The 23535-nt window shown below is 42.5% G+C and overlaps 2 protein-coding genes across 5 annotated transcripts in view; both read right to left on the bottom strand.

The window, feature by feature from the left end:
• sdk2b (sidekick cell adhesion molecule 2b) overlaps window positions 1–16314 on the bottom strand; it is a 162557-nt gene extending 146243 nt beyond the window's left edge. For all 4 annotated transcript variants that reach the window (XM_089016246.1, XM_089016248.1, XM_089016247.1 and 1 more), the window contains exon 1: window positions 15699–16314. In XM_089016246.1, coding sequence (XP_088872372.1) covers window positions 15699–15786 — 88 coding nt within the window. In that variant the 5' untranslated portion in view covers window positions 15787–16314. The remainder of the gene's footprint in view (window positions 1–15698) is intronic.
• Window positions 16315–20418: 4104 nt separating this feature from the next.
• Window positions 20419–23219, bottom strand: LOC148887188 (uncharacterized). The gene is made up of 2 exons (XM_089016203.1): window positions 22194–23219; window positions 20419–20551 (listed from the first exon to the last, which is right to left on the bottom strand). The coding sequence occupies exons 1-2, from the start codon at window positions 23187–23189 to the stop codon at window positions 20525–20527; spliced, it is 1023 nt and encodes a 340-aa protein (XP_088872329.1). The 5' UTR covers window positions 23190–23219; the 3' UTR covers window positions 20419–20524.
• Window positions 23220–23535: the final 316 nt, after the last annotated feature.

Here is a 23535-nt window from a genome sequence, read left to right as displayed (position 1 = left end):
TTCAACACAGCTAAAAAGACAAGGCGCATGACATTCCTCAGTTGCGGTCTAGTGGCGCGTGTTTGGTTAACACGATGGGGCCAGACCAAACAGGATGTCTTCAAGGTCACTCACCTTGAATGGAGCATGTTTAGATTGGAGAATATGTGAGACGATTATTTAAAAGGTCATAAAATATGTCCAGCTGCATAGTCTTTGGGATGTATTTGCTGGTGAATCAGCCTGGACAAAGATCGCTCTTGGTCAACAAAACGGCAAATGAACGGCGCTTGCTTCACGGCCCCAATTCACCAAAGAGCCAAAAAGCAATGCTTATCTTGACAATGTTTTACTGCTTAAAATTCTTTGAAATTCATTTCCAGATTTAAAAATGCTCAGGTTTGGACACCTTGTCAAAAAAAGGAAAGTAACACACTATTCCAATTCCTCGCTACTGTTGCTTTAATCGTATAGTTTAAGCCGCATGGGGGGGGGGGGGAGGTGTTCGTCAGTAAACATTCACGGCAAACAAACAGAAGAACCAAACAGAGTTGAGATATTTTCATTGTACCAGGAGATGTTGCGATACATGACAGCTAGAAAGCAGCGAGGTTAATTAAAATTCCTACAGCTGCGCGAAGCACTACCTTTAAAAGATGAGCTGTTGGCATTTGAACTCCCACTATCTCACTTTGAAATGAGAACGCATGTCGACTGTATTTATTCTTTCAATTTTTTTTGTTTCTTTGTCACTCGACTGCATTCGTTAAAAGCATCTCATATAAACGGTTGTACTTCACCAGGCCTCTGCGCTCATGAATGAATAACAATGTTAAATCAGCGCCGGCTTGGTTCGAGTACAGTGGCAGATCACCTGACGCCTTTGGTGAGTTGAAACAATGCCATGGCGACAACCCTCCTGTCCTCCTGTGGTGCGACAAAAGAAAACGGTCCAACGAGGGATACGAGGGAGTGGTGGGTGAGCCAAGGCTAAAGAGTTACAACAGCTGCTGTTTAGCCAACGTTGAGGCCTCTTGTTTCAATTAGAGCGACGCTATCCAAACCGCAAGAGTAGACCGTGATTCAAGAAAAAATATTCCTCCTTCTTTGATTCATTCCTCATTTCTTGGTCATTTTCATCAGCTGTCGCGTTTCAAGTGGCAGCACATGAGAGAAAAAGGTAAAAAAGCTGTCGATGGGAAACTGTTACCAAAATGTGTCGGGTCAAAAATTATCTATGGAATATTATAAAGAAGAGAATGAAGAGAGGATGGGGGGACGGTTCTGTGCTAGGGAAAGCCAAAAGGGAAAAAAAGGGTTAGGAAAGAAGGCAGACGTGTTCCTTGTGTCCTTTTAAAAGGCAAAAACAAGTCATTTCAAAGAATGAATGAAGGAAAATAAAAAGGAAGTAGGTCAGGAAGGCAGGCCGAAAAGCAGTTTGAGTGACAACAAAAGCGTTGTAGACTACGATGACAGGAAGAGAGGAGCAAAAGGTGCTGGAGGAAAATTGGATCTAAGGAAAGAAAGGCAGGAAAGACATCTGAAAAGAGGAAAGGTAGAAAAATGAATGGAACAAAGTAAAAAAAAAAACATTTTGTCAGAGGAAATGGATAATTTAATCTCAGAAAAAAACGAATAAAGTGACACAACACAAAAAAGAGTCAGTCAATCTTAAGAACTTTCTGCACCCTCTTTGTTGCATAAAGCCGTTGTCGATGAAAGAAGAGACGATCAAAGCCTCATTTCACCCTTTACAATCGGTCACTGCAGTTCTGTTAAAAACGCACAACCAATGATAATCCTCATTTGGTTCACAAAACTTCCCTTAAAGGGGAACGCCTCTCGAGTTAACATTCTGGCCTGGGAGGCCACGGGTGTTGCCGCCTGTGTCTTGCCGGAGGGCAACTTTACAAGCGCTCATCCATATTTTATACAGCTAAGACAGATGAGGACGCATGGGGGGCTCATTCGTATAAGTGTGAGAAAAGAAGCCAGTAGAAGCAATGACGATGATGATGTAGTGCGCGTGTAGAACGAAAATATGCCTGTGGCAGGAAAGAGAAATCAGAGTATCTCATTACTGACCCCGGCATCGGGGAGTGAGAAGGAATGGGGGGTGGGAGGGATGTGGAAAATAAAACACACATGGCATACGAGGACGGCGGAGAAGAAAAGACGGAGTAAGGATAAAAGACGTGACGGCCGTATTTTGGGTTTGATATCGTTAGGACGATTTCATCAGAGGGTGACAGCAGCATATTTTGGAGTGAGGCGTCACGGAGGCGGTCGGCGGGTCAGTTAAGCGCACGGAGGTGAGTTGGCAAGGGATGCTCTAATGAGCAGTGGACAAAAATAAGCCAACTCTTGACTTGCTTTTCAAACACAGACGCTTCCTCGACTTTATTTTCTCCGTCCTTGGAAGAACATAACATTACTTTGTTTAGTTTTTTTGCCCACCATCACAATTGGGTTGAATCATTGAGGGTAAATTCCAGTGGGCTTGTCTATCATGACAAGTCCCTTGAAATACATCTCAAGGACCCCGAAATGAGCTGAAAGCCAGCAATTTGGTTTGAGAGTAGCAATTTGGAGCCAATTCGCAAATTGCAATACAGAAAAACTACACCCTGCCAACATCCACAAATGAGAAATATGTTAGATTCATGTAAAATGGGAATAATCAACCATATTGATTGACATTAATGTAAAAAAATGCAGAGCACCTCCAGTTCCAATCAACCCAGAAGGGCTAACAGGATATATAAAAACATCTCAAGGACCAATGTCCTAAAATGCTTGTTTTTGCTTAAACGTAGCAATTTGATGTCTCCGGCGTTTCCATTCTAAAAAGAAATTGCCCCACTGCCACCAGCATCACCAATCAATGTGCAATTCGGTCAAGCTCATCTTTCATGATAGGGCACGCTCGAAAAAAAAACCTCAACCTGAGCACTAAAATGAAAGGAACTCGCCCACTCACTGTGCTAAAAAAAAACTCTCTGGGTGAGTTATTTCTATTAATCAGACAATCAGGAGGAGGCGACATCATCGCCGCTTGCAGATAAAGTCCCTGCGATGACTTCCCGTGCATTATTTTCTTTTCTATAAATCAATTCCGCAGACATGTCTTTGGAGGGCAGAGGGCATTGAAATAATCTCCCACGCAGTTCTGCGCCGACAGTCCCCCCCCCTCCCCTCCACGCCCTCTTCCCTCCCGCCTTGGCCCTCCCACTCGAGCTAACAAATTACACGGCGGCTACTGAAAGCACATATTAATGAGTAAACAAAAAGCCATTTCATGAGGTCCTAATGGAAATAACAGCCCTTGGGGGAAGAGGAAATGCGTTCGCTTTAAGTAGTAGTCCTACACATCCGACTCCGATATCCTCATTAAAGGCGAGTGGAGATCCCTGAAGGCGCAAACCAGTCGGGAAATATTTGTTTTTCGGGAATTCACGTAAACATACATAAGTAGAATTAAATCCAAGAGAGATTTTGAAGACAGTCACGCCTGAGCCAATCAGGTGTAATCGCAGCCTCCCCCATTAATCGTTATGGCATCGATGGCCGCGGTTCAACTCCCGCCATGCCCGCCCCGCGTCGCCACAAAGATGTCGGCGGAGGGGATCCGACGCCGCGCCCGTTTCCGAACCGCCGGGCGTCTGCAAACTCTCTCAATTAATGTCACTTTGATAAAGCACAAAAGAGCTTAAGAGCTCCCCGATCGGACGTAATCCCAGCTAATAAGACTATCTGTGGCGCTTTCAGATAAAGGATGAGCTAAATATAGGGAGAAAAGAAAGCCGCCTTTTTTTTTTTTTTTGCACAGTGAATTCATTATGTGGGGAAGATGTCATTGACACAGATATCAGGAGGATGGAAGACAGAGGGATTTGTCATTGTGAGAACTGCCGTGCAAGTTGTTTCTAAGATTCCGAAAACTCTGATTCCTCATCCACATTTCATTCCACTATTATCCTCCAATCACTTTAGCTTATCTTATAGTATCTGCTAATGCATTTTGCAAGCTGCTGAATCATTAATAGTTGTTTTCATAAAGCAACGATATCGCACATTGTTTTGCATTCATTTCACTCATAAAAAATTGCAATGAAAGGATCATTTAGTTTCATATCAGTGTCGTGTAAAAAGTGTATCTTACTGATAGATGGATTTGCTGTCTATTCAACCTGAGGAGATTGTTGCTGTTCTTTCACGGAGAGAAGAATGAAAAATGTTCAAGAATATGTATCGCTTGGAAATGAAATTTTCAGCAGCGACAATCACAGAGGAAGATGAAAAGGTTGGGTAGTTGGAATAGGGGTGGTCTAGATTGCAATGATGCAAGTGTGAAGTGTATTTTAGGCCTGTAAAGGAGTCAATGAAATCAACAATTTGAACCAGAGTGGTGTTGGGTCATTTTCTTCAGCCTCTGCAACGAGTGAGCAATATTTGTGCCACACTGATGAGCCAAAAAAAGGAGCTGCGATGTCTCAGATTGGCCTGTCTGTTTTACTCCTATGCTACTGTGCTTCAAAGACGCAGTTTGACAATCGATTATGTCATCATGAAAAAATAAATGTTCTGCGGTATATTCTGTGACTTGTCGAAATCATATGGAAAAGGCACAGATGCAAATGAGGGATGTTGGATATGAGAGGGCGGCTCAGGGGCTGGGGGGCTTCCAAACAGCACGTAATCTGTCGGGGGCCTCACCTTCCATATCACAGGCGGCGGCATAGAGCAGCAGGGCTGGCGGCGCGACGTTACAGCTCTATTAGCTAACTAATCTGAGAGAACTTCACTTTATTAGCCCCTTAAGACTCCTGCCAAGACCCCTTTTCATCCTTTACGGACCCCCGGGCGCGCCCCTCCCCTACACTTGCTCATCTCTTCTCAATCTTTCAGCACCTCCCGCCTCCAATCTTTTTCTTGCTCCAATGCCTTCCAAACGGCACCGGTTGAAACATGAGGCAAAGAATGTCGTCATGAAGGTGAATTGAAGATTTTTTACGGCTATTCTGATTGTCCTTAGTAACCTTTTTAAAGCAACTAAAGACAGATTTGATGTTAAGACTTTTTTCTGGCATTTTTAAATCTATCAAATAGCGAATTGGTCCCGTGTAAAGGCTTGTCTATGTTTGGGTTATGACCTCCTTGACAAGTTTTAAAAGGATATCAAGATAGCTTGTCCAAAAACAATACAGGCTTGTCGGACCAGAGATCGACAAGACCTCAGTAGGTGAACACTTTGTTTTCACCAAGCGAATAAATTGACGCCAAGTCGTCAGCGTTTTTAGGCGAAAGCACTAGACGGTAGCACAACTCCTCACACTACGCTGGAGGCAATCTTGGTTTTGCGATGAAAGCACGGCCTCGGGCTGTTGGCGAACATGGTCAGAATGGTTCATCGTACCAAAAAACAACGGATATAGTGTAATTTAAATAAATAAATACATCTGAGACAGAATTGATGACGTTGGGGGACTTTGATTACCATTACGTAAATAAGTGGCCAAAGAAGTATTTAGACAGCATGCCACGTCATTGCCTTTTCTGCCTCCAAACTACATTTCGAGTTTCATCATGCCCTTCTGTACTCTGGTGTCCAGTTACGGCTTAACAGATGTCATGGTATTGTGGCAGCTGTCAATCAAAAGGCTACTCTCAACGTTTTGAAAGAGGGGCCAATTAAAGGGAGGACAAGTTGTCAAGTCTCTTCAGGTGTTGCTATCGAATCACTGTAGACCTTTCGCTAATACCGCCCCAGAGTTCCATGAGTCGTTTCACAAGCTTGGGGTTGTGAAGGAATGTGGGTTCAGGTCTATTCAGGAGTGGGTGGGGATTTGAAGAGGTGCAGGGGTTCATTTTGAATTTGCGTTATGCTTGTGTTATTGTATGGGAGCCCAATTGAAAGTTGTTAGCAGAGTATTGGTTTAGTTAAGTGTTTGAAGGATATACGTGAAGAAAAATAGTATAGCTTTTCAAACTGGGCTTTGAGCTACTCGAACGATATTTTAAAGTCATTTTCTGTAGTATTCCTTGAAAGTCCCCAAAACATTCAAATATGAATATAATTCGGCGGCTGAAATAAGGGTTATTTTTAGGAAAGAGCTAGTTTCTATGATGGGAATAAAGCTACAATAAAAAGGCTATGGTGCAGGAGTGGCACTTCAAAGCACTTTACCAACATTTCTGACAAACACTTTTTTTTTTTTGCTTGCGGCTTTCTCGACCCCAGGAGCCTCGTAGACCATTGCATGCTCATAACAATCAATTCCCAAATCAGTTGAAATAAATTGCGCCAGTGTTTTGTTCCTTTGCAAATCCTTTTAATGCCGGCTGCTTTTCGAGTGTTTGCGGGTGTTGTTTTCCCCCCTCTGTTTGCAGGAATAACACTGATGAACGAGAAAGAAACAGACAGTCATTCAATCACAAGCACTTTCTACACCATGTTGGTCGTATGAAGCTGTTCTAGATGTAAGAGGAGAGGATGAAAGTGTTCTTTTTCACCAGTGGATCAGGGACATCATGGTGGAATGTGCACGTCTGCTACAAGCTAAATGTTGAAAGCAAACACAAAGCTTTAGCATCTAATGATGAAAAGAGATTGTCTCACATCTCCTATCCCGCGACCGTTCCAAGTACGCATCGGCACTGTTCGCTCACGCTCCTTTCTTCTCATCACGGGCTCCTCAAACCATTATTCTTCACACCAAAATTATACGATTTATTTGGGGGGATTTTAGCTTTTTTTTAAACTTTTCGAACTTTTTGGTTGACATTTTTTGGGCGCACTCATTAGTATTCACTATAAGCAATGCATACAAGAATAACATTCAAAGATACAAAACAAGGGATGGAGCTAACGGGAAAATCGTCCCCTTGAACACAATTCATCAATTAGCCGGTATGTGAATCAATAGGTGCTGCCTGGCGGCTTGGCAGGCTGACAGCACTCAGGTGTAATTAAAATTCTAAGTATTGACGGGAGAAAAGATGGATAGAGCACTTCCTGCCCGCTATGCTCAGACCTGAGAGAGTGATTATCTTTTGTGTGCGTGACTGCCAACATCTGGTAGGCGCACCTTTGCGCGGTTGTTACCGCATCGGAGCTAGCGGATAGTATGCTAAAGCTGAGGTCGAGTAAAGTCACGCGTCTAATCACACCGCCTCTCACGTTGACGCCTCCCATTATCGCGAGGTCACTCCCGTTAAGTGTGGACCGCTAAGAGCGCCAAGTGGTCATGTGTGACGCTAATTTGACAAATAGAAAGAAATTAGCACGGCATAATACAAAGCATAATGCATACCAAGCATCTTAATTTCTGCCTTTCTCGTAGCCGTCATTCAGCCACCAAAGGCGAGAAATCATTGGACAATATTTAATCTCTGTATTTTTCATACAGCCAAGTGTTCAAAAGAAATTGGACTTAAAAATGGTCTTTAAACTGCATTTGCCAGTTGACGTTATTCCCTTCCACACAGTCGTTGTTTGACCCGTGAGGACAGGGAATTCACGGGTTGCCTTTGTCAACATCCCAATTTTGTGTTGAACCCTTTTACTCGATCTAGAAACTCTTCTTTAAAAATAAACACACCGTAGGGTCCTTCTTACTGTGAATCCACTTGACGCAAACATCGTTCTGCCGAGAAAATTGGGGGTGTCATTGTCACCTTGGGCAAGTTGATATTAAAAGATAAATAATTGCAATTTCAAGCACCGTAAAAAAAATTCAAGCACTTTTCAAGAGCTGAAAAAGCACCCGTAGCGGTACAGACCTCTGATGGAGTTCAAACTGAAGCGCTGTTAACTCTTGCTACGAATAAATATGCGGTAGAATGTAAGCAAATGGATGGCACACACACACACACATTAAAAGGAGAACACGGACGTTTCGCAATGTGTCACCTGTGTAATCTGTCCTTGTTTCTCTGGCTTGATTGATTAATATGTCTATATGTAAGCAGTTTGAAGCACTTTATTGAAAACCTTGAAAATAACTAACTTCAGAGGGAAGTGTTGACGGAACATTGACAAGAAAAGTTGTGACGATACTGATGGCACAAACCTTATCACAAAGATTATACCGTGATAAATTGTTCAGCCATATTGTCCAGTCATAGGTGTGACAAAAATAATTCTTGACCTCATTACAATCTGGAACCACCAGGAAGCGATAAAAGAAATATTGACAGTTACAGCATCATTAGAACATCATAAAGTGGGAAAACACGGTCTCTCATCAAATCAAAGCGGAGGCCATTAAGATGGTCCTCTGTCGTTTGACGCCACGGCGACAGCTGGTTGCCTGGTCAGATTGCGGCGTGGTTGCAACATGTTAGCATATGGCTAGATCTGATTAATCTAACCATCATAAGGGGCGGGAGAAAGCGCTTGTAAACACGTAGCTGATTCGTGTGTTGCGCTGGAAAGTGATCGGTAGCTTTTCAAGATATAGTCGGAAGTAACAAAGGGCATTCTTCTTTCCGAGAATGTCGTCACGAGTGAATCGCTAACGTCAATGCTTTGGAAACACGTTGACATTTCATCGCAGTATGCTGCCGTAAAACACCTCGCGGGGGGGAAAGTACAATTACAAGGTTCACGAGGTGACCTCCCAAGATTCCACGAAATATATTTACATTACAGACAGGCATGATTTGCATGAATGAGTAGAGTCAAGGCCCCCTGAGGCTTCAGTCACTTTTATGGTTCATTGAACCAAAGGGTGAGGCCGTTCGCCACCCTGCTGCTTGCAGCCCGCAATAAAGACCGAGCGTGAAAGTTCAAGTCTAGCATTATTTTCAGAGGTCTGTGTTTTTTTTCGCCTTGAAAGGCGGTTGATTACGTCTCTGCTGAAGGCTTCCAGATGATAATATGGTAGTTTGGCGAGAGTAGAGGCATAAGGAAGCGGAGCTATGGTGCAAATACTGGGCCGAGAAAACAACGGGCGTGGAAAGTAATGCAATACATAATGCCTGGCTTAATTTAAGCCAGTGATTTTCAACCATCATGTGTGCCGTAAGAAACTATCCAATGCCCCTTTTCAAATGTAAACTTTTACAAACATTTATTAATCATTTTCTGCCAATATTATGTCATTGTCCGATGTCCGTGTTGAAAAGCCTGGGAGTGCAATTTAATATTCGTCCGTGTGGCAACACGTCACAATTGCCAAGTTAATGGTGTGCCGCAAAAAAATTCCAATGTAAAAAAACGTGCCTGGGTTCAAAAAAGGTTGAAAAACACTGATTTAAGCTAAGTGATCAATGGGGAGATTCCTGCAAACAACAAACAAATGTGTTTATCATACCTTTAACTATACAATTATGCTACTTCCTTGGTGAAATTAAATTACTTAATTAGTGGGAAAATCATTGGAATCCATTCATCAGTTAAAAAAAAAAACGATTTTATCTCATTCACTGCCAGACGATGTGCAAAACTACGTCCACTCCAGTGCCAGGGTTTTTGTCATTGTCACTTGAATTCCAGAACCCACAGGTTATTGAGTTTTAGGACTACATCAACATTCAATGCTTTGTAAGAAACCTTAGATTCTCTAATTTCATCAAAGAAAAGAATTAATTCCTAAATTATATGGGCGTGGAGTGATATGAGCTTGAAATGAGGGCTGCTGTCCAAAATGCAATACATACAACAGCTGAAACTGAAACAAAGCGCTAACATGGAAAAAAGGGAAATGCCTTATGAAAAAGAAAAAAACATTGCCAGAGGCCATGGGCAGCGCTTTATCGTCACCCTAGCATGAAAAAAAACAAAACCCAAACAAATTTGGAAATGGCGCTCGACATTAGTTATAAAAAACTCATTGCTTAGTTGAAATAAACACACCGGCTCAAAATATTCAATAGAGGAGGGAAAAAAAAGTTCAGCGGACTTAAGGTGCGCATGTGTCCTCAAATTATTGCCATCAATTCTCTTGCCAGTTTTGATCGTTAACACCTTGCACGGCGGAAATATAAACATAATGACAAAACATCATAAACGCGCATATGGCTTGCTGCGTCACACAAAGGCGCAATGTAGTCGTAAACTGTAATTGATGATTCAAGTTCCAATGTATTTGTTCTCCACCACTTTGCCCGATTGAAATAAGCAGCATCAGTCATCTTCACTGCCTCATTGTGCAATAGAAATAATCCATAGAGTAACAAAAAAAATACAAAATCCACGTATCATGTCCATTTCATGATGATCTCCTTTCAATTTTTTAATAATACTTGACAATTGACCATAGTCTGAGATAGTTACTTGGCATTAGCGAGTCGGTTAGAACACGCCAGCTCTTCATGTTTTGCGTGTCCTCGAGTTGTGCTTTTTTTTAAATACTCGCTGCGACCTTTTGAAGGATCTGACAATTGTAGCTCGTGTTTGATGCTATACAGTATATTCCGGAGGTGGCGGAGGTTGAAAGCGCCTTTTGTAATGAAACCTTGTGTATTTACAGCTGTGGGCTTTTTATTTATTCATTTATTTTTAAATGCTTTGATACGCTGAAAATAGACTGTTAATAGGTTACACGTGTATTGTGCTCTCGCTTTTGAAGCGGATAATACTTTTATTATTATGAAGATTATTTTATTTTATGTTTTTTGTATTCCGCGAGCAGTCACATTGCATTTTTCACAGTCTTTTGAATTGAGTTTTCTGCACTGTTTTAATATCACTTTGCTTTAAGATGTGACTCCAATCCAACCAAGATTAATATCGTAATTCAAGGCCAAATACTAAACGATCTTTTTTTTTTGTGTGTGTGACATGGCTTACACATTTTTGCACATCGTCTGGCAGTGAATGAGGTAAGCAACAGTAAGTCTCAAAAGGAGCAGTCCTGAAGAATTAAGATTTTAGTTTGGGACCTCACAAATTCCTGCTGTCAACTAACAACAATTAAACAAAGTCTAACTTTAAAGGACAACTGACGTCACTTTTTTGTTTCTTAACTGACATCAGAAAAACGTGTTATAGCATCTAAAATACCCAAAACACGCAGTATGATATTTTTAGTCAAATGCAAAACACCAATAAAAATGACTTAAAGTGTCCAAAATCTAAAAAAAAAATTAGCTGCGAATTGGGCAATTTCAGAAAGTCCCGCCCCCAGTTTGTGACGTCACGCCAAGACGTCTTGCATTGCTTGAGAATCAAAACAATGGCTTCAGATTCGGAGAATATGCTTTCTTGTTACACCTCCAGTTATGAATAGGATTCAAATAGTTCTTAAGAGGAAAGCATACATGTTTGCAATCGATTATTTCATGCCATTTTGAGGCAATATTGGGGAGAAATGATCACCAGAAAAGAGGCACAAAATGGCGACCTCCTGTGGCCACCTCCGTTTCCACAGGCTGATAAATTCCTTATATGGAGCTTGGACACCCTCTTCTGTCGGCTTTTGGGTGCAACAGAAGGTTTTCAGACCAAACAATACAGCAAAATACATTGACGTGATGGAAGGACTGCTACAATGTGTCTTTTTTCTGTCACGGGGCGTTCCTTTAGTGACGTCACGTACGGACTCGTCACCAACTCAAAAAGAAGACTTCCTGAATATTCAGCGCGAGTCTTAAAACATAAAATATAGCTATATGCGGTGGAATCTTTGTAAAATACGCTCAGTAGAAGTCATTTGAAACCATTTTACAAATTATGGACACAACTTGTCCGGAGACGTCGGTTGTCCTTTAAGCCTATTTTTTTTTTCCTCAACACTACAAATGCGAAATCATAGTTGCATTGGAAAGTCATCATTGAAAAAAAAAAGTTTGGTGAATTTTCAACTCATCCGACAAGAGAAAATTGAAACAGTTTCTAAATCGTTCAATCCAATCATCTTGGTCATTTCCTGTGAGTTACGGAGACGACAAGCGGGAAGGAAACTTTTCCGCATGTCAGGCCGATAAATGAGAAGCGGCTCGCCATGCAATGAGGAAATTAGATGTATCGTTTGGGAGGAAACGACATTGATTATTCTGTGCCACTGTCACTTTGGTGAACCCTCCGATCAGAGAGATGTTTCTAACAGTGGTGCCACTTTTTGTCTGATCTTATCCACATCTATCACGCCTGCTTATTTATGTGTACGCAAGATGGTGATTATTTATCACTGATAACTGACTCAAGGAGGATTATTCCAAGCGAGGAAGAGAAGGAATATTTCCCAAAATTTTGAAGAAAAGCTTTGTAAGTCACATCTATTTCCCATTTCCACTGCTCAGTCGCTAGAAGCTACAAAAAATAAATAAATACACACACAGCAGTTGGAGGTGTTGTAAAGAGCCCACGGGTAGGTATGAAAATGGATTGTCGCAATAGGGTCAAGATTTAGCTATACAGTATAAGGTGACTACAATTTGTACCTGGCAGTATTTACACAGACTGTAGTGGGTTGTAGTCGAAAGGTAAATAACTTTATTTGGTCTCCTGTATGAGAAACTTGTCTTGGATGACAGCCCTGACCCCCCCACCCTACTGCGTTCCACTACATACATCGGACATTCCATCCATCCATCCATCCATCCATTTTCTGATTCACTTTATCCTAAAATATTTGCAGGGGGTGCAGGAACCTATCCCATCTTCACGCAGTAGGCGCGGGGGGGCACCCTGAACCGGTTGCAAGCAAATCATAGGGCACACAGCGACAAACATCCCAGCCTATGGATGATTTAGCGTTCAATCACCCTACAATGCATGTTTTTTTTTTGGAATGCAGGGAGGACACCAGAGCATCCAGAGAAAACCCACACAGGCATGGTAAGAACCCATGACCTCTGCACTGTGAGGAGACAACCACTCGTCCACCCTTTCACCTTACATTGGACAGTACATAAAATAAATACCCTACATATATCTTCTCATGGCTCTTTCCAAAAAACACTTACAGTATTCTTCGCTTCGCCCCTGATTTCGATCATAGAAGTTTGTCACTCTCAATTCTCTGTTGATTCTCCAAGGATTAGTATTATTTATGTATTATTTTTTTAACACAGGCAAAAGCAGGGGAGTACTATTGATTTTGAATCCTCTCCAACGGACCAAAAAATATGGCTGAGCTTGCAATGGTTGAATGTCAAACTGATACATGCGCATTACCTGAGGGTACAAGTGAATCAAGATGATCCGCAAATATACGAGAAGTCATACCATTCAAGAATTTTTTAGGGCTTTTGCAGTGCAGTACTGCCTGACGGGTCAAAGGTCACGGGAAATCAATGGTTTTGGGTTTTCGCCTTGCTGCTTCCAGGCAATTATTGAACTTTTTTTTTTCTTCTCAAAACAAAAATAACTTAATTACACTGCAACTCGCCTATCAAGTGTCATTCATCACTTGTCGACTTTCATTTGCGTTAGAGACGTCTGACAAAAATGATTTGCATGTTGTCATAATTCTACTGTCACATGATCGTTCTCTGACTTTACAGCATTGCTGCTATCCAAAGAAAACAAAAACACGTTTTTTTTACTTCTCTCTCAGATTGTAATGAACTATCAGTGAGAGGTTTTGTTTTCCCCCTTCCTGAGATTTGAGAGAAAACTAATTCCCAGGAGAAATCACACCACTGGACTCCCACCTGAAGTGTGAAAAGTGCTGGCAGCAAGATTTTTTTTCTTCCCCCAAACAGGACGCAGGTGCTTCGACAAAGCAGACATCACCCTGCTGTCCATTACAAGGAATAACACATTGAAAACGCCTCATCTGCCGCTAATGTCTGATCAGTTGCACACCAGCCTTTTTTTCCCATTCACATTTATTATTGGACTAAACAAAGACATTTTGGTGAGAGTACTTTTCCCAAGATGGCCCGGAGCCTGGAGGACTGACTTATCTTCTGGTACTGATGGGTAGGTATGCATGTCAAACGAGATTGTAAGTCCCAAAATAAACCTGAGAGGGAGCACCAGACCAATTGTGAGACACTAAAAGATAGCCAACGCGACCTGACTGCTTCAACAGTTTTGGTCCAAAATAGAGTCAAAAACCCTGATTCTGAAATAAACCAAATAGTGGGCTTTGTAATGTCCAATTGATTTCTTTCAGTCAGCCTCCAAAGCTGGTTTCAGATAGCAACAGGAAATGTGGTAGACTGCTTCCGTTGAGCACATTGCCAAATAAATAAATACATAGAAATAAATAGAAATAAATAATTAATAAATAAATAAATGAATAAATAAATAAATAAATAAAAATCTAACAAATAAAAATCTAAAATAAACAAACAAGTAAATGAACAAAAGCTAAAATAAATAAAAATCTAGAATAAATAAAAACTCTAAAATACATTAAATATCTAAAAGAAAAAACTAAAATAAATAAATAAATAAAAAGCTAAAACAAAATAAATAAGCTAAAATAAATTTAAAAGCTAAAATAAATAAATGCATACATTAATACATTAACAAAAATAAAATAAAATAAAAATTAAATGAAATACATTGAAAACATTGATTCATGGCTGGACTGAATTGTGAAAAAAGTATCAATTGTGTGAGGGGATAACATGGTAGGAAAAAAAAATACATAAATATAGAATTAAACAAATCAATGCCATGGGTTTTGAACTAAACAAATGTCAGGTTACCATTTACATGTGGGAAGAAAAATAAAAATAAAAAAGCAACAGTGGACAAAGCCATCCGTCTGCGCTCGGCAAAAGTTGCTGGCCCTCGAAGGCCATTCACCCATCATTAAAAAGCCGTTTTGCTAAGCTAGTCGTAAAAAAAACCTGAAAAAAATTCAAGGCAAGCCGTTCTCTCCCACACAGGGTCACTTTCAACTACTACTCGGCAGATCTGCGCCAAAATAAAACAACTCCTGGGGGCTTGGTTAAAAGAGTGACAGAACTGGAAGGGAAGGAATCAGGCAATGTCATGAATCTTAAGGAGACGCAATTGCCAGGCCTCCTGTAAAAGTCAGTCACTCGGATGTGCCCTCATGAATGATGGATATTCGCCTTGTTTATTTCTAACCATCAGTTCAACACACTACACAAGCTATTGAGTGAGCGTCACCAAGGGCTCCGAGTCTATTTCGAGATCTAATACCCCATCGCAATGTCCGAGGATGTGTCAAGGCCTTTTTCTGACATTGTGGACTCAGGGAGTTATTATTTTTATGATTTATTTGTATGTATTTGCATGTCAAGATCTATTTTGTACTTTGATCAGAGGGGACTCGCACCCCCAACTCCGGATCAGCATCAAATTGAACACTGCCATGAAACAACATTTAATTGTAACGGCAAACTCAACATAACAAAACCAAACACTGGTGCCAAATCCAATCTTTTATTCTTTAACAGCGATATATAGGGAGATCATCGTCAAAACGTCACCCAACGTCCTCAAATCCGTCAGGGAAAATCATTGAAAAAGTTTGAAACACTCTCACAAACAAACAAGAGATAGTAAAACAAATACAATGTTCAAAGCTAATATAACATGGGACATGTTTCCATATTTCAAGGTCAAACATATGTGAAGCGCACCTGTAAACCAGACTATCATCGCATCACAGCAGAGGATCTGGTCCTCGATAGAAACTACGCAGAGAATGTGTAGATTATACAGCTTATATTAATTCAGAACTGGACTCCTGGGAAATATGAGGGATATGGCAGGACCGGATAGACATATGCTTCAAAGCTGTAACTCCTTTGATAATGTCAAAATTTGCCCTCCTGCTGCTTACCTTGCCCAAGCGCAGAGCGAGTGACAATGAGGAGGAATAAAATCCACGTGGCGTGCCACAGAGAAGAGCTCCAGGAACCAGGCAACATGGTGCCAAAAGATAGCGGCGCAGAGTACAGGTGTCGAGTGAGCGTGCGTAGAGTCCCCCGCTGGATGCTGATGATGCTGGATACCACTCCGTTGCTTCGCCCTCAGACAATTAATTGGGGTTGTTTCGGTGTGTGCGGCTCCCAAAAAAGATTCCACTAACTAATAAACGATTCCAGTTGGAGTCCGCGTCAGGTCCATTTAAATGGAGGCACACCTGTATGCGTGCCGCTCCCAACTTGTACCGTCCTCCAAGGGGTTACTTACTAACGGGAATAGGAGCCCGCAGACAAAGCCTCGGGACTGGGCTGGAAAGCCGTGCGCATCCCCCGGACAGAAACTTCAAAGCTCACCCACAGCGCGCTGTCACAGTCAGCAAAAAGAAGCTCTTTGATGGGAGCGCAGACTTAACTTCAGAGCGAGAAGAGGAGGGTTGAAAAGGGAGTGGAAGAGACGGACAGAGGAGTCCTATCGGAGTGCGCGGGGAAAGAAGAGGAGAAAGAGAGCCCGGCTGGCTGCGTGTGGCTGCACGGCGCCGTGCGTGTGCGTCCACGGAGTGCGAGCTTGGCTTCTTTATGAGCACACATAAGACAGACTAGGGGTGTACAGCAATGTGGGGCATGCTGACACTTAGAGGCCGACAGTGGAAACACATTCAACTGGGAGAAAGAGAAAAAATAGTTTTGATTTTTTGTCTAGAAAATGATCCCTAGAGTTTTGACCAAACTATTAACTCATTCACTGCCAGATATGTGCAAAAAGGTGTCCACTCCAGTGCCAGGGTTTTTGTCATTGTCGTTTGAATTCCAGGACCCACAGAATATTGAGTTTTAGGATGATATAAACATTCAGTACAGCGTTAGAAGCCTTAAACTCTCTTCTTGTAAAAGTAAAATGCCTCGATTTGTACTGAAAAATAAACATTTCATAAAACATATAAATATATGTACATGTACAACTGGAGAGAAGACTACACATGTTACTACAAAAATGTACATATGTACCGTTGTTTGTAACTTGAATGTTCGCAAGTAGGAAAGTGTTGCGCTCTCCACTATAGTAAGGGAGATACGGTGTTGTGGGATCCAGGAAAAAAACCACAAGACAAGCAATGTGATACGTCTTGACTCAACAGTGGTTTACTTCGAATGCCCCGATCTAATGCAAACGTACGCGTACAACAATTTCCGGTCCAACGATCTAAATCGGTCCGACACGAAACATGAACCGAAGCAGGCGTTCCATGTTTAAATAAACATTTTCGATATATATCATTTGTAAACCAATAGAACTACGCGAATGTAACCAAAATAGGAAATACGATAATTTACAACCTGTCACATACTCCCCCTCAAAATAGATGTTGTCCCCAACATATGTACTAGTAAATACATAAATACGCTGGACGACGTGCCCAAAACAATGACGCACGGTATTATGAACTGCATCCAAATATGAACTATAATAATGAACAGTTTACAGACTGGAACTCTTTTCATACATTCTGTTTACATTATAACAATCAACAATTCACAGACTGGAACTCTTTTCATACATTCCGTTTTACTTATACAGGGCTCATCGGGGTCTTCTTGTTTCCATCTCACTGTTCTATTAAACCGAAGTGTCGATTAACCATTTCTGTAGTATTTCGTGGCATAATAGGGGTGTGCGCCATACATCCAAGGCATTGTCTGTTCACCATGATATGGTACTGTCCCTACATTGTAGCAAGATGGCGAACCAAGGCGATCATACGTGAATACCTTGGGTCTCCTGTGTTCTCGTCGTGGCCGTTGATTTCCCCCAATATCAGGATTACTGGGGGGTGGCTGGGGAAAAGGGGGACACACTGTCACAGGTGGATCATTTTCCGGACCAATGTTGCCCTCCTGAGATTGGTCAACTTCCGCAGCTCCCGGCTCCGTCCCCGGCAGTTCATTCCCCAGTTGATTGTCATCATGGTGGGTTGTCTCCACAAAGCTCACGTCCCGCGGTTCTGGTGAGTCTGGTCGGGTGCTCTGGCGATGCAACACTGGATAGTACTCATCCTCCTCATCATCCTCTTCCGGATCCATTTCCGGCATCTTGTTCGGTCGTTGCCGAGTGGACTTTTCCTTGGACTGGGACTGTAGTGAAGTCTCTAATGGCAAATGATCACATGGCAGCAAGAGATTGCGGTGGAGTATCCTAGATCTGCCCTTCCCCCTCTCAGGTTTCAGCTCATAAACTGGAATGTCTTGGCTGACTTGACGAACCACTGTATGAACAACATCCTCCCAGTGGTTTCTCAGTTTGCCTGAACCTCCACGTGGGGTTAAGTTTCGAACCAGAACACGATCACCGGGCAACAGGGTAGAATACTTTAGTTTACTGTCATATAGTCTCTTACTCCTGGCAGCAGCTTTGTTGTTATTTTCTTGCGTGATCGCATACGCTTCCTCCATGCCCTGTTTCCACTTCTTCACATAGTCCTTCTGGTTGGTTTCACCCTGGTTCGAGTCTGGATTCAAACTAAACAACATATCAACTGGCAAACGTGGTGAACGTCCATAAAGTAAGTAAAAAGGTGAGAACCCTGTCACCTCACTTTTGGTACAGTTGTAAGCATAAACGAGTTTGTTTAGTGAGTCTTTCCAGTTACTCTTTTGTTTCTCTGTCAGTGTCTTTAACATCTGGATCAGTGTTCGATTAAATCGTTCAACTTGTCCATTTCCCTGTGGATGGTAGGGGGTTGTCCTTGAACCCGCAACCCCACAATATTCCTTCAGTTGAGCAAAAAGTTGATTTTCAAATTCACCACCCTGATCATGGTGAATTCGAAGGGGGAACCCAAACTTTAAAGCATAGTCATTAAATATTTTGTTTGCCGCTGTTTTGCCAGATTTGGACGTTGTAGCATAAACTTGAGCGAAACGTGTAAAATGGTCTACTAGCACAAGCACGTATTCATAACCACCCTTACATTTGTCAAGATGCAAAAAGTCAACGGAGACAAGTTCAAAAGGCTGAGTAGTCACAATATTAGTGAGAGGGGCTCTGGTCTCACGGTTGGGCTTTTTGTGTTTTAGGCACACACACTCTCTCAGTACATAGTCCTCTATTTCTTTTTGCATAAAGGGCCAGTAAAAACGATCCCTTACAAGGGAAAGAGTCCTTTCTACACCATGGTGGCCCATTTCATCATGCAGCTCTTTTAACACTGTCACCTTGTGTTTTTCAGGAAGCAGTAGTTGGGTTCTGTTTGCCGTTTTTCTGTACAAAACACCTCTGTCATTAAAGTGTAGCTTGTCCCATTCCCTCACAAGACAAACAACTTGAGGACAATGCTTTCTTAGTTCAGTACCTAGCGGTTTCGTCTCCGCCAGTTTGTATCTAATAATATGTCCTATAATGGGGTCAGTCTCTTGATCTAGCTTGATCTGTCCAACAGTCAATGGGGCTATCGGTGTGTTTAGTGACACCTCGGCACACATAGCTGAGATTCCCATAGACCAAGCTGCACTAGACTCGTTCTGTTGGTCAACCGCTTGTACGGCAGCACTCACAGCATCATACGACATTTCTTTTGTACATCCTTCCATATATGTTACCATATCAAGGGGCATCCTAGATAAACTGTCTGCATCAACATTTTCCTTACCGGGACGATATTTAACAGTAAAATTAAAATCAGACAGTTCTGCGACCCACCTGCACCCAGTTGCATTTAACTTAGCAGTCGACAGTACATACGTGAGTGGATTATTGTCACTATACACAGTGAAGAATGGTGCATAGTACAAATAATCACGAAACTTGTCTGTGATCGCCCACTTAAGCGCCAAAAATTCCAACTTGCCCGAGTGTAAATTATAATTCTTCTCAGCTGCAGTTAATGTCCGAGAGCCATAGGCTATCACGCGAAGTTTGCCATTTTGTCTTTGGTACAACACAGCACCTAAACCCCGGTTAGAGGCATCTGTATGCAAAATGAAAGGATGCGCGAAGTCAGGAAAACCTAAAACTGGTGGTTGAACTAAACAGTCTATTAGCTGCTCTAACACTGACTGATGCTCATCACTCCACTCAATACGTGTGTTGGAAGACACACTGTTATGTCTCACTTTCCATTTTTGTCTTTGATGCTGCTGAGTCTCAACATTCAGAGGGGCTTTAAGCAAAGCATACAAGGGACTAGCGATACAAGAGAAATCTTTGATGTATTGCCTATAATAGCTTAATAGTCCCAAAATGGCTCGAAGCTCACCGACAGTGCCTGGCTGCTTGTTTTTCAGGGCACGCACTGCTGCTGTATCTGCCGGGTCCATTCGGCTCCCCTCAGCAGAGACAATCCTGCCGAGGTACCTCACTTCCGGCTTGAAGAGGTCACACTTTCGGGCTTTGAGTTTTATTCCATTTTCCCTGAGACGTCGCAACACTCGTCTGACGTCCTCAACGTGGTTGTCAAATGTCCCGCTGAAAACAAGAATGTCATCAAGATAGGGGACACATATTTCGTCCCGTAACCCCTCCAGACATTGTTCCATACACCGCTGGAACGCTGCTGGTGCATTCATGAGTCCAAACGGAATTCGAATCCATTCATAAAGGCCCCAAGGGGTCACGAAGGCAGTCAGGTGTCGGCTCCCTTTGGACATGAACCCCTGGTGGTATGCTTTGCCTTGGTCCAGCAGCGAGAAGATGGTGTTACCCCCAAGGCTATCCACCACGTCCTGTACCCGTGGGATGGGGTGCCGGTCAGGGTGTGTTTTCCGGTTCAGCTCTCTGTAATCAATACATAAGCGCAGTGTACCATCTTTTTTCCTGACACAGACGACAGGTGATGAGTAGGAGGAAGTGGACTTTTCCACCCACCCCTGCGCTATCAAGTCCTGTAAATAATCTTTCACCTCTCTGTACATTGGCTTTGGGACAGACATATATGTCTTTGAAACGGGCTCAGTGTCTTTCAACAAAATGTCCATTTGTAGGTTTTCCACACACCCTATGTCGTCGTCCGATTTTGAAAATGATGCCGATTCCTCTCTCAACATCTGCTGAACGGTCGTTCTTTTATCTTCGTCCAAATGAGAAAGGTCAATTGGGGGGTCCCACTGCTCACTGAGAGCGATGGTGGTATTCTGGACATGGACCTCATTGACAACCGCTGAAGGAAGGTCCCTTTTAAATATGTTAGCTGGGTAGACAGACCCTACTGACTGCACTGTACCAATAATAGCCTTTACTGGAAACCTAATATCATGATTAGTAGGGTTCTGGACATTAACAACTATCCTAGGGATGGAACCTGCCTTTACTGAGACCAACGAGTCACAAAGCTCGAGGCCATCTGGCCACTGTGGGTTTTCACTTGGCTCAAAAACCAATGTAACATCTTCCTTAAAGGGCTTAGCCTGTACTTTGCATGGAATAATAAGTGAGCTATGCCTGGCTATAGTGAATCTCTCATTTGTTGTTTTTACACGGTACTCATGTGCTTGTCCCAGACTAACTGCTTTTATGAAAGTGGCAGCTTTATTGCGCTTAAGGTGGGGAAAAGCTAGTCTAACCGATTTCAAGAGCTTTTCTGTATCCCCTGTTTGTGACTCATTAGAGAGGCTATCTAACACAAGACGCTCAATGACATTAAACCCTATGATAGGACACTGTTGCTGGTCACCTTTTAGTACTAATACTGGTACAAGTAGCCCTGGATCATTAGCACCAAGTTTAAATGGTATCTCAAGCCATCCTACATAAGGCATATCTGTTCCATTAGCTGCCACAATATTGAGAGTGTTATCAGGGTCAATAAGTTCATTCACATTTTTCAATGACACGTCAGGTAAGTTTGTTTGTTTCCATAACTCATCTACAGCACACACCTGGGACCCCGAGTCCCAGAGTGCTTCAACCCTTTTGTTACCCAAAAAGCACCGAATAAGACATTTCTTTCCCACTAACTCCCTGACCGAAGGTAATTTGCCACACTGTTTCTTATCTGTACGCTCGACAAATGACTGCTTATGTCTCTTCTGAACGGGGCCACGTGTGTGGGGCTTACATTCCATTTTCATAGCACCACTGTAACACTGGGACCTATCTGTCTCTGTGGTCACACCATGTCCCACTGGAGTAACCCTTTCTAGTTTAAAGCATGGTTCCTAGCTGAGTTCTGTGCTTTGCAGCCTGCTCTGAAATGTTCACTACTTCCACATTTAAAACAGTGCTGACAATATTCTTCACCTGTCTGAATACAAGAATAACACCTGGGCTGAGGGCGACGGGGCATGTAGTACTGCGGAGGGGCGAACCGCTGCTGGAACTGTGCTGCCCCCCTCATCGGCCTGGGCCCTGGTGCTGGGTGGTACTGCTGAAGAGCTGATGGGGAGTGCTGGGTGTAGTAGTGCCTGGCTGGTGGATCTACCTGATATTGTGAAGGTGGAGTGAAGGCGACCTGTTCAGGGTAGTGGTCAGGCAGGCGTTCAGGTCCTCCGCTGGTGGGCTGAGAAGTGGCTGTTGGTTTCTGAATAGTCTCTTTGATCTGGGACACTTCTGCACGCAGCTCTTTTAACAGCATCATCTCTGACCTCATCTCTTTGATCTCTGAAAGGAGTTCATTCGGCACAGTAACAGTATTCTGCTTTAAGACTGTCTTCTTCCCAATCGGGACTGGTGTGTCATCTACCTGGACAGTGTTCAGCGTTGTCACCCGTGCAGCAGCATTTTTCTTTTTTTCCTGTCGCTCTTTTTCATTTGCACATGCCATGTTTAATTTTTCTAACAGTACTTCATCTGATGTGGTGGTTAGCAGGAGGAAAGGTTGCATGTCACTCTTTACATTGTCACTCTGTAACCCCGTCAGAACTGTGTGCAGGAATAAACTCTGGACCAACGTGGGATCATACTTCACCTCTGATTCAGCTTCTTGAGATGCAAAAAGAATCCTTTGACGAAGATCCATTGCACGCAGTAGAAATTTCTGTGGGGACTCTTTATTAGTCTGCACTTCCGATGAGAGCTGCTTGTACAACTCAGTGGCTCCTCTCTCTTGATAGTGAGATCGGAGAATCCTTCGTAAAGAAGTTAGGGTAAGATTTTCTTTCCCTTCGAGGTAGCTTCTCAACTGCAGACCTGGTGTTATGGCACGAACCACTGCATCGATGATCTCATCCCCCTGGTAGCCTTTACTGAGCCCACTTTCTATCTGTCTGACCAAATTAGGAAATGTGAGTTTATCTTTTTGTCCGAGTTCACCTATTTGTCCAGATATTTTGAAATCTTTGCGCCAGGGGGCAGTGTCTGGGGGCACTATGCTTCTCTTTCGCACTGCATCCCGACCTTTTTCACTTGGTTTGGCTATTCCTGGTTCAAAATCTTTTATACTTTCAATCAAGTCCTTTACACGTAGCAAATCTGACATTCCTCCATCTTCTAGCTCTAATTCAGCTCTTTCAATGTAGGTTGACACAATATTAATTAGTTGGTCTCGAGTCTTTCATCTGTAAATAAACATTCAATTCAGCGTAGAAAACCTTAGAATTTCTTCTTACATCAGAAAAAAAGTTAATTCCTATATTATATGTGTCTGGAGTTATTTGAGCTTGAAATGGGGGTGACTGTCCGAAATACAATGCAATACATACATATGTGCTTATATAGCATTTTAACAACAGCTGAAGCTGGAACAAAGCGCTACTATGAAAACAAGGGAAAGGCAGCCCTATTATGGAAAAGTAAAACATTGCTAGAGGCCAAGGCCAGTGCTT

This window comes from Hippocampus bargibanti, linkage group LG15 (assembly GCF_051943395.1).
Source record: "Hippocampus bargibanti isolate YZ-2025 linkage group LG15, ASM5194339v1, whole genome shotgun sequence".
Taxonomy (NCBI): Eukaryota; Metazoa; Chordata; class Actinopteri; order Syngnathiformes; family Syngnathidae; genus Hippocampus; species Hippocampus bargibanti.
This window is presented reverse-complemented; position numbering and strand designations above follow the sequence as displayed.